Raw genomic sequence first — 12,432 nt, forward strand, 5'->3', positions numbered from 1 at the left:
TTGTTAATGAAAAGGTAATTAATTTTTTTTTCCTTTTCTGGGAGGTTGAAAGGAATGAGTGTTCAGTAGCTTTGCAGAAACTATTTTAACGCAATCTGAGTCTTTTGCAATGCTCAAAGCAGGTCTCTCAACACATAAATTATAAATATCATTTTCATATACGTTTCAAATAAATGACAAATGTAGTACATTTTTACTACATTCTAAATTCAGCATTTTAGAGGCTGACATTGAAATCCTTTCCTTTCTTTTCTCTTTACCACAGACCCGCTGTTAAAAGCATGACTGCTCTGCCAAAAGTCTATGTTTTGAAAGGCTTTTATTCCTCTTTTAGTCCTTTTGTTCTAAGGTATGACTGAACACTACAACACGCACTGATGAGATCGCTGGCATTTTATAGCTATCATTTATGTCTCATCCAAACCTGCCATGGTAAGAAAGAATATTCCCACTAACTTCACTAAGCTTCAAATCAGGGTTTTACTTGGGATTTATCTTTAGCTTCAACTCACGTCTCAGTTCCCTGTGTACTGCAAATGAGCAAGGAATAGTCAACATCGTCATGTTCCACCTCCACCAAACAGGTTTTAAAAGTTTAGAAAATATAACAAATTCACAGACTGTAGAATTAGAAACACCATCTTACAGACATGCAGCAAGAGGAAATTCAACTAATCTGATGTTTGTTTCTTTAACATTATATTAAAGCAAAGCAGCTCTATAATGAGATTACTCCATTTTATCTCTTAATTGTATCCAGATATGCAAAACAGATTTACTGCTAGTGGCTTGTATAAAGTACAATATTTTAAAGCTAATTATGAAACAGCAATTCTATTGTCACACAATGAAACACTTATTCTTACTGTTACGAATCAAGACCATTGTCTAAAATTAATTGTAATTATGTTTTTAATTGGATATAAACCCTACCAAATTCTGAAACAGCTAGTTTTACATATGTAATTCTTTTAAATCCAGGACGATATCAGCATAAAATATTTCAACTAAATAGATTGCAAAAAGAGGGGAAGAAAGAGACATTCAGTAGTTTTCCACTATTAAAGCCAGCTGTGAGTCAAGTCTTGAAAGTATTCTCAAGTTTTTATTTTCAACACCTGAAATTTGCCATTGTCCATGTAAGCATGCCTACGCATCCTCCCAAAACAGTGTATTAACAGTTTAATTGTTCATTGAAGAGTACTTAGCACCTAGCTTTTGTTTGTATTATTTCACATACAGAGGAAAGCATATTAATGTATTTACCCTCATAAATCTTCAGGGTCCAAAACATCTAATGTATATAAATACGACAGACAATAAACAAAAGTTAAGCAAATAGTTTTAAAATAACACTGCATCAAAGTTCTGTTCAAGAATATTAGTGAGTAGATGGTGAAAATCTTTACTTAATCTTCTACTTGCAATTATTTAATAATTTTTAAAAATACTGTCCCTATACTATAATACTTCACATCTCTTGATCATGCAGCTCATCAACACAAATTAAATTTCAAGTATTTATAACCTGGTACTGCAAGCTAAATCTAACATTTCACACACATTTCAAAAACATGTTTAAGCTGGGTTTTCCTGAACAAATATTCATAATGGGAACAACTGAAGTCTTGACTACAGGCTAATCACAGCTTGTTTGCAAGTCTTACTTGAATATGGGATACATTTTTCCATGCTCCAGACAGTGGTAAAGGGACAAGGAAGGGGCACTTGGCTATCGCAGCAGAATGAAGCAGCAGTTTAGAACTTACCTGAGTTCCAGCCATCTTAATGAACACTATTTTTCAACACTATTATACCTGTATTACATATACTTGCACATCCAAACCAAATTATATTCACACGCACAATGGTAATTAAAGCAGTTACATTTTAATGAGCTGAAATGAATCAGAACTTCCAGATAAGAAAAAACAATAATATCAAATATTTAGATGGAAATACCTTCTTATTGACTTACCGTGGCAAGGGTTTAAGTACCTATTAAATTGCCACCATTTTGGTGGAAATTAAGTTAGATTCTGATGCTGATTCTACATTTGATGACATATTATCCAAGTAATTTTATGAATAAATATTGCAGAATGCATACCTGAGACTATCAAGAAATTTTATTTATGCAGCAGCTCACTGCCAGGAAGAAAAAAATCAGTGCTTTGTATGTTTTTTTCAACAATATATATTTTGAGAAGCCAACTCCATTCAGATCATCCTCCAGTATCATTATGCAACCGATAAATATTTATGTTAACACTTAGCAGAGTCTATAAGGACATTCATTTTCTATTTATTTGAAGAGCCCACATTATCTAGGAAGGCTCTTCTAGTATTTCTGTGATCTAGATTTCACGGCACATATTATTTCCTCTACATTTAAGTCTTTTATCTGCACATCAAGTGTTAAATTATATTGGGTTACTGTCTGTATCATTCTATTTTTACTGCAGCTCTTCATAGATTAAGATTCAAAACCTTTGAATTTAGTAGGATTTCAACAGTAATTCAAGCAGTGCAGATCTTAGCTCTGTCCACCTAATTGTGACATCTGTGAATTTCTAAGCTCTGTATGTGCCTATAGAAACAGTATTTACCTGCTGTGTGAATCCTGTCACCAGATCCTTGGCAGCCATCCTCATCGTCACAATCCCCGCTGGACTCCACCTCTCCACTTCTTCCACCCCCACTGCCAGCGTCCCGAGAAGCCCATCTCTCCAGTTTCAATTTTGCCTTCTCAGCATCCAGCTATAATAGAAGAAGCAAAAAAACAACAATGGTCAGAATATTTACACAGTTTGTGCCTCTGGTGACCAAGCTGGGTTTATAAAGCAAAAAAGCACTTTCAAGAACTGCTCCTCAAGTTGGAGGCTCTTTCTGGCTGCGACATCCAAATATTTTGGAACAACAGACTATACCATTAAATTTTCTCCACCACAGCTGACCAGGGACACATATCGATGAACTTTTAACTGAAAACATCACATCTACTAATATAATTGCAGGGACTCCTTAAGTCTTGCAGCTTTTCCTCTTGCAAACCACAGTTTGGAGATCACTGGTTAATGACGGTACAATCTGCCAGCTGTTCAAGTATTTATTTTGGGCTATTTACAATTGAAGACCACAATAGACTTGACCACCTTTGAAGAGATACGGGTACTTGCTACTTTTCATTACAGGCTTGGTCACTTGAAAACCTTGGCCTCTGGATATGAGTTTTAAGATAATGTCATTTAAGATGCCTGTACCAACTGCAAGTTGTTAATTAAATTTTACTTGAAGTATGTTTCTTGGACTAAGCATAGAATCAGAAAACCTTTTTTAAAAATAAATCTAAATGTATCATACTAAGTCACACTTGCCATAACATTGTATTTACTACCAAACCTCATCTTTTTTATCTTTAGAGAACTCTTCCTGCCACCAGGAACAGTTGCCTACTATTTGTGCTGTGGGAAGAAATTATTTTTCGGTTCACCCATAGTTCCAAAGACTGAAAAATATCATTTCATTTTCCGTGAATCTAAACCCAGCCTACCCGGGCAACAAACAGAGCAGCACTACTTGGGAAGAAATGAAGTAACCAGCTTAGACTAACACGTTCTAAGGCCTTTGTCAAGGAAAGGTAATTCAGAAGAAACGTGAAGCTGTCCCCCACGTCTGAGGAGCACCTACTCGCTGAGCTACACACCAGCTCTCCTGTCAGAGCTGTGCCAGTTTTGTACCACGTTTCAGAACCGAGGCGCTGCACACTCTCCTCAATAGCTCGTGTTCGCTGTCACCAGTGCTTCAAGACATTAGAGAAGGTGGGACGGCTTCTGCAGAGAAAAGTCCCAACAGCTCAGCCTCCCCTGCAGCCTAGTGACAGGGAAACCCCTCACTTGGAGCGGATTTTTCACAGCCTGCCTAAGTTGCTCTGGTTACTATAGAGTTTTCATTCCCTCCTAACTGTCACCCCCATTTTACAAATGACTACCAATTTATTTTCTGAATCTTGTTGGAAAATTACACTGGGCACGTTTATTTTGGTTTTAAGTGATGGAAAGAGCCGATACAGTATTTCAGATCACTTCCTTCACATTGCTGAAACTCAGCCTGCAAGGCACATGAACATTGTTTTGAAAGGCAGCAGCTTCATCTTCTTTTCAGAGTTATGAGAACTGTTTGTGTTAGGTCTGCTTGCATGGTATGACAATTAGGACCTGTTATTCTAGTTATGTAGAAGTATTTTAACCGAATTGAAATACTTCATAATGCATCTCCAAGTCAGCTAGATTCTGGATCTATCCAATATCCTTCATCACAAGCATTTTCTCCCTCAAAAACTGCAGATTCATTTCAGGCTTTGTGATCTGCTTTATCCCAGAGGACTATGATTATTCTTGGTACTGAGCAAAATGTATTTTGAAACGTAGCTACTTTGAAGATTTCAGATACACTTCACACTAAAAAGGAGGTGGGCTGGGAGCTGGGGGAGGAATTGGAGCACAAGGCTAATACAACTGTATTAACTGGGTTGAAAGGATGATGACAGATGCAGCAATTTCCCTTTGTGTGATGGTCTCCTTCTTCTTCAGAACCTGTGAGCTCCCACCCTGCACTCTGGGGCTGACTAACACTTGGATCAGAGCAGCAGATCCTGTTCTACAGAATAACAGATGCCAACTCCTATATGGCAGAACTTTGGAAATTTTTCACCCTTTCATTGAAAAGATCTGTTTTCTCATTCTGAAGACACAAATAACTTCATACTGCAGTGGGAAGATCAGTAAGTGGGAGGAGAGGGTATGGACTCTGGTGGGGAAACACATTAAACACTCTCTAATTGTTACTGCATGACTGTTTTTTTATAAACAAGTTGCTTAATGTTGAGCCTCGTTATTCACAGGCGTAAAGACTGATGTCATGGCAATACAAAACAACATTTTGTTAAACAATCAGAAAAATTTGCCTATGAGGGAGAAAGATAACTCGGTTCCTTCACAGATTTATTGTGTCCTGACCATATTAGAAAAGACTCATTCATTCTTAGTTATAATCCTTCAGAATGAAAAGAAATGGCTAAGTGGTGAACAGAACAGATGCAAAATTTAATGAAGGCTTTTAATGACTGCTTGCCAGTCAAAGCAGAAATGTTTACTGCCTGTTAGGGTACTCCTTTTCAAAAAATTTATTTCATTCAGCACTTATGGTCCAATCCTGACCTCTGCTCAAAACAAGTAAATTCTTGAACTAAATGTGTACCGCCTTCTTGGAGAAACACCAAGAAACCAGTTCAGCTTTTCAACATGGTGCACTGCAGCATTTTACAGACTTCTGGATTCTCAGTGCCTTCACTGCAAAAAGAGATGAGCCATAGCCCATATAGGCATCTCCTGCCCATACTAACAAAGGCTGAACCAGTGCTTTCCTGACCTTCCAGGACAGAAGGGCATCAAACTACACAGAACCCTTTTACAACATTACAACTTAAAGCCAACTCACGTGCAACCTACCAAACCTTTTCCCCTTGTATACCCTTTCCCAACCTCTTCCAATGACTATTCCAGCAAATACTTTTCTACCTATGGCTACCATTCACCTCAACTGATGAGCCAGAGCCCAACCCTGTGCAGAGATAATGGTTTATCTATAAATAAACCCATTCTAAGAGATGAAGGGAGGAGCTCCCCACATAGCATGCAGCCCTCTTGAAAAAGGCTGTGTCACCACTGCATAGTGACTCGTGATCTAGCACCCTTCTCTTTTCCAGATTTTGAAGGAACACGCATCCTTTGGCCACCATCACATGACTTTAGTGAGATCAATGTCTTAGTGCGATAGCAAAGTGTATACCAGCATTTCTCCATCTATTTTTTTCATGGAATCATAGAAACCTTTCTCAAAGGTCTCTCAACTGCACTGAAATCACACAGACTGCATCAGGATGGGCTGGGATGGCGGAGCTTTAGAAGAAGACATGAACATAACGACATGAACCTTCATGTTTTGTTACGCTCTGCTAAGTCCAGAAGATGGCTGTGAACAGAGAATGCCCTTGATGTTTCGTGGTTAAGGCGCTGAGAGGTCTCCAACAGAAGCTGGAGGTCATATGAAGGTCTGAGGTCTCTTCAGAGACAGCCACGATCTGCCCAAAAGCCCGAACAATTCTCCAAGCTGCTGCCACCAACCCCTAAAACTTTCAGCTTCACCACAGTTGGCTGTAGAGTCACAGTCCCTTGCCCATATTTATCAATAGAGATCAGAGGTTGGAGTCAGTCATGTCACTTCTATTATTTTTAATAAACCACATTTCAACAAGCCTGATTTTGCTGACTTACACTCCAGCTGCTGATGCATAATGCCATGCAGCCGTTCCCACTGACTGCACAACAGCTCCAGCCTGGGAGCGCGGTGTCTTGGTGCTGAGAACTGATGCCTTGGTTAAACAATTGCAATGTATTTGAGGCTGGGCACTGGAGCCTGTACCTTCACAAAGCAGAAGGTATCTGCTGCTTAGGGTTTAAAAAAAATCTTAACAGCTTAAAAATTAAGCATCAAAGTTTTTGTGCATCTGAACGACATTTTTTTTTTTTTTGAACTCATATAAACTTATATAAATAGATCAATAAGATTTGTACAGCCCAACTGAAAACAGACTCAAATCAGGAAATTTTCCAACTGCAAAAGGCTTTGGATCAGGTTTATAAACTTCTAAAGGTTTTTTTGAGAAACTATACAGTCTTTCTGTAGGAAAGCTTTACTATCTGTACCTGATTCAGCTGAAAGCTAAAAATAACATATTATTCTTCAGCTCTGAGTCAGATACAGGTGACTATTCTCATGGTTTTTATTTATTCCAGCAAAGGTGCCAACCTCCCCAAAAAAAGTTCTGCTGACGCATGTTTTTCTGGAGAAGAAAGAAGTCGCATGAGAAATGTTGCTGTCTTTCTCCCCTATTAATACTTGATGACGTAGCAAATGCATTCCCTGTCACATAGAAGAACACTTCAGAGGCTTCAAAGACTACGTGACACACAACCCCTGAGCCTTCTGCAATGACTCTAACCCTAATTCTCACTCTGACAGCAGATATGCTGGAATATAAATTCATTCTCATGTTTTTTCATGAAGGCATGTTCCAGATTAATACTTCCACACATTAATTAAGTAATAACTGTTTAGGTCCATGAAAACTATTCGATAAAAGTGCCGGTTTCAATTCATCTCATTGATCAGTCTATTTTCTGAGGGGTCATACATGCCTGTATATCTCAGGGGATAGGACATATCCAAGCTATAGGATAATGGTCTCATTTCATCAGAAAATAGGTTTTAAAATTCTATTTTGCTCCACAGTTTCATGCTTTTCAGGTCAGTGAACACAACAATGAAAATATACTTTTTGAATAAAGCCACTTAAAAGTTCTGTGTTTGGAATACTCAGAGACAAATCCCATATGACAACTGTTTCTTGAGGGATTTGTTAATTAGTTTTTTATTGGATGGATTTCAGTGTGAATGCTCTTCCTCTCCAAAGAGACGGCTTTGAGGTGAAATCTGACTTCTGTCCACTCACCATGTGAGTGCACGTATCTGACTTGCTGGAGTTTCCACAGTGATCAAAAATGGCCAATCATATACTGCATTTAGAAACTGTAAGCTAAGCATGATCTTTCCTCAATGAACTTTTAAGCAGGTTGCCTCTTAAAAACTGCTTTAGTGACCATAAATATGATTTGCAGAGACAAAGCTTTTTGCCAGCTTATGCACAAATAATGTACAAAGCCTAATCCTGAAGAGTCATAAATGACTCAATCCTTCCATTCATTTTTTTTTTCAAAAATAAAATAAAAAATCCTTTCTAAACCATTATGAGGTCAGAAATTACTACAACTGAAAAAGACAATGTGACTTTGTTTTTAGCCTATTATATACATTTTTTGTTAGGGGCTGACATATCGCTTTAGGCATAAAGCTGCATTTTACTGATGCCTTGTGACAGAGCAGATGTTCTGTCATTTCACAAAACAATAGCAACATAACAAATTTTAGACATAATTGCCATATATACACTTATTCCAAGAGGGTCCTCTCTTTTGAGATAAAATTTATGGTTAATTTTCCTCCATATATGCTCTTAGCTCCTTTTTTAAAACATTTGGCAGTTGCTTTTGCTGCTGCTTCTCACATTTAGGTAGCATTCATATATTGCAGCATAAATAAGTAAAATGAACTTATTTGTCTTCAATTTTGTCATATATTTTCTTTGGGATGTTCTTCTTTTGTGTGTATTTCATATAAATCCAAAAGGCCTGATGCATTATCCCCATCTAGTTTCTTCAGAAAGTAGTACAACCCACTTAAGGAGGTAGTACCGCTCAATTCTTAAGTCCTTTTTTTAATCTAAAGAAGACAGACATCTAACCTTCTGGAGCAACTGGCAACCCCAGAAGGTTTCCTTCCACTGTAGTTACTCAGATCCTTACAATAACCTTTGCTTAACACGTCTTGCTTTACAAGTCACCTGTACAATATCAGAATAACTTAACTGAACATCTATACATAATTTATGCAACACGGTTAGAGACTGACAATGGTTTTAGAATTTTATTCATGTCTCTCCTGACTAGACCTTTCCCAACATGGGAATTGGGCCAATATTAGTAGATACCTCTGTTCTATGCATTTCTCTCTCCCCTATGTAGTTCACACTTACTTACACTGATATTTGTATTTCCTGTCTATGACAATGCTTCTGGTATAGGGGAAGGCTCTCCTCAAGCACACGGAAACATGCAGAGCACAAGTCTTGGACTCTGTGTGCCCACAAAGTGGGTGCTGACACCCTCATTTCCTCCAATGTATCTCCACTTGAGTTATACACAGCATTTTGGAAGTTCTTTTTCCATTTTTGATGTGTGGTGTTTTTTTTCAGTTTCTTTTGTTCTATCATCAAGTTTCTTAGGTTGTCTGGAAGCACTTTCATACCTAAAATGGCCCATACCTAGAATAACCATGCTAGTTCTGTAGCCATGCAAGCACCTCTCCTTCTGTATTTGTGACATTGCAGCTCCCCATGGAGCTGTCTTTTGGCTACATTTCTGGTCAAGGCTGTCTTGCAAAGTTGATGCAGAATGTACATTTAAACAATGATTTAGCTTTTTATGGTTTCTGTGGAATTTTCTTGCAACCATTCCTTTATTTTCTATATATAACTTTTCCTCCTAATTTTATAGCCCCAACTTCTCCACATACACTTCCCAATCCTCTCTCCTTGAGGTTTTGTATTTGCATAAGTCTGTCTTTACCTGTGATTACTTTTTGTTCTCCTGGTTTATGTAGATTGACTCATTACCCTCTTCCTCATACTTTTATTGCCAGATGACACACTAGACACTTAAGGATCCACACTTTCATTTATCTTTGAATACTTTTTGTTGCCCCTTTGTGTCCTTCCTTTAATCTGTCTGTTTCTCTCTGATTTCCTGGACAGTCCACTGCAGAGCCATACTCCACAGCAGAGAAGCTAACAGCAATTATTTCTCTCTTGGTTGATTACAAATGTAGAATTATTTCAGGAGGAATCTAAGATGATTTTTAGAGATTCACCCTGTTATACTGCAGGATTAATGCTTCTATTTTTGATGTTTACTGTTTCTATTTTTCAACGGCTTATTAAAGGTGAGTGCATTTCTAGAAGACTGGTAGCACCATGATCAGCTTAATATTCACTGAATTAAATTACACAAGCTAAATATGTTCTCGTATTTTCTGATTATGCTGTGAAGAAGTAACAAGAATGTGCACTCACAGAATCTTATTGCTATTAGCAAAAGCTTCATAATAACAGTTTGGGTAAACTGCCACCCAAAAATGTAGTAATTGTGAATGATGTAAAGCGAGCACAAATTAAAAAAAAACAAAAACAACAACTTATTCTAGTTAATAATCTGTTTTAACCAAACACAATAACTGTTTAAAGAGAAATTAACGAAATTTGATTCAAATTCAGTAAGTCAGTTGGGTCAAGGAAGCAAGCAGACACCTCACCCTGATGTCTTATCTTGGTGTTGGGCTGCAACGTTTTTGTGATGCACCAAGATTGTTCTGATCTGATATCCAGTGTGCCTCACTTAGACACAGACCTGAGGTTCGTCCCTGCCACAGGCACAAATTTCACCTATAGACAGTTAGATTAGTGTAGTCTTTTCCAAAAATAAAACCTGTTTTTTCAATTGCAGTACATGTAGTCTGAAAATAGATCATATGGCTAAAAATTCTGTTGTGTTATATTAAGACTTTCTGCATCTTGTTAAAGTAAAAAGAAAAAAAAAAAAGGTGAACAATTGTAAGAAAAACGTACAGTAAACATTGTAATTATTGGTGAAGAGTATGCAAGAGTTGCTTACAAAAGATCTTTGACCCTTCAGAATAATTCATTTTTGGGAGAGTGGTAGTTTGATACAACAGGTCCAGAGGCAGAGGGTGGCTGAGAGTGCCAACAGTTGCTCAGAATGACGGTGTCACCACTTCTTATGATGTTGCCCCTTGCAAGAAAAACATGGGCCACACAGCATCTCTAGGTATGCATGCATGCACACATCGGATGACGGTGCTGTCACCAGTGAGATCTACACTTATTTTTGGTAATAATCACAATAATGCCCTAGACGGGAAGGCACGAGTCTCTGCAAGGGTAGAGTGGCTAGGGCATGAGCACACCATGTCCCTGCCACAGAGACACAAGGGCACGATGATGCCAGACCTGGCAAGAGTTGCCTCCCGTGCTCTCACAAACAAGTCTGTTCACATTGCTTTCAGCTCTGATTCTCCATACTTGGGAAGGAGGAACCTTAAGTGGGGTAACTTTTGCAGGAGGTTAATAAAATTACCAGAAAATATAAAGAGTATTTTCTGAGAGTCCATGGTTTGCTTTTCCTAGCACAAAGAAAACTGGTATAATATGATAATTATCTATAAATGTGTCTAGCCTTACCCTTAAATGTGGAGACATCTCTGAGAATAAAACTAGCATAGACATAAAAAGAGGGAAAACAAGCTTTTTAACTATCAGTTATGAGTTTGGGGAGCAGCCTCCCTAAAAGAAGATAGTGACAAAAATTCTCAAGCATTTGCAAGTCCTGGCTGAATAAATGTGCAAGCAAAGTTGCCCGTGATGTCACTGAGCTATATGTGATATTTCAGAAGGTCTCTTCCAGACTTCCAGCCTGTGCCTCTACACTCTGCTAGTTTCTAATATTAGAAAATTGATTTGTAAAATCAAAATCACAAACCAGAACCACTCCCATTAGCCATTAGAAATGTTATTTCCTTGCTTGTCTGATTTCTATAACAGAAAATTGTGTCCACATATCAAATTATGTCCATTCTTCTAGGCTAAGAATGAAGCCTCTTAGTTATGCCTGAAATCAAAATGTGGTTCAAAAAATGTATTAATTATTGCTGGGGCTTAACATGGTTTACAAATGTCCTGTTTAACTAAGAGCAAGACTCATCAGGTTTCAGACTTCTAATAATAGTCCAGAACCTTCTGTCTGATCAGACTTGGGAAGTGTGAAATGAGAAGTGCCTGCAATCAGGAGGCTGGTCACACTCCATCAGCCCTTGAACAGCCCTTCTGATAAGCCTCATGTTTTTATGGGTTAAGTGGGTAAACAGTGGCCAGTCTAAATTCTCTAAGAAACAGAGCCAACCCTTGTCCTTGCTTTGTACTCAGACAGCAATTACCTTCTTTATTTGCTAATGGAAATGCTCATGACATGCTTCGGTGCATGTTAATTCTGTTTCATGTTCTTGGATAATTATCTGTTTTCAAGCTCTATGTTGGTGAAGATAATTTTCATAGTGTGAAAAGTTTGACACTTCATAGGAAAGATCTGTGAACAATCAAAGCCTCTCATTATTTGGTAGTGCTCAGTTGACCCAGGCTTTGGATTTGATGTTTCATGTTAAAACATGGCAGGAGCAGTGCTCTGTTTAGCCTCCTCCACACTAAATCCCAGCAACTGAGCACTAAAATACAATATGGACTAAAGTACAAAAATCACAGTAAGAGGATGGACAACGTTTGTAATCCATTTAACATTTACTGATGTTGTGAGCTAAATCACACATTCTTTATTATGTTAGCTAACTAGCTTTAATAACACTGTAACCCAAACCCACATTTAAAAAAATGACACTGACGCAGTGCCACCAGACTTATCTGAAATCTCAAATATCACATTTCTAAACATGTTGTATTATTTCAAAAGTGCCACATACATATAGAAAAAGAAAGGATCTGAGCCTATGCTGCTATGAATCAGCAAACTGAATTCTGTGGAGCTGCTCCAATTTATTTGAAATGAAGGGCCAGCCCAGATTTTTTGTTTGTTTGTTTGGGAAAGCATGGTGTAAGAAAACAAACAAATG

The 12,432-nt window shown here is 37.9% G+C and overlaps 1 protein-coding gene across 1 annotated transcript in view; it reads right to left on the minus strand.

Annotated features, from left to right (window-relative positions):
• LOC308043590 (glypican-5-like) overlaps window positions 1-12,432 on the minus strand; it is a gene marked incomplete at both ends in the record, with an annotated part of 341,547 nt that overhangs the window by 82,182 nt on the left and 246,933 nt on the right. Inside the window, one exon of the mRNA XM_080349758.1 lies at window positions 2,610-2,760. Coding sequence (XP_080205884.1) covers window positions 2,610-2,760 — 151 coding nt within the window. The remainder of the gene's footprint in view (window positions 1-2,609; window positions 2,761-12,432) is intronic.

Source organism: Nesoenas mayeri (genome assembly GCF_963082525.1).
Source record: "Nesoenas mayeri genome assembly, chromosome: 9".
Taxonomy (NCBI): Eukaryota; Metazoa; Chordata; class Aves; order Columbiformes; family Columbidae; genus Nesoenas; species Nesoenas mayeri.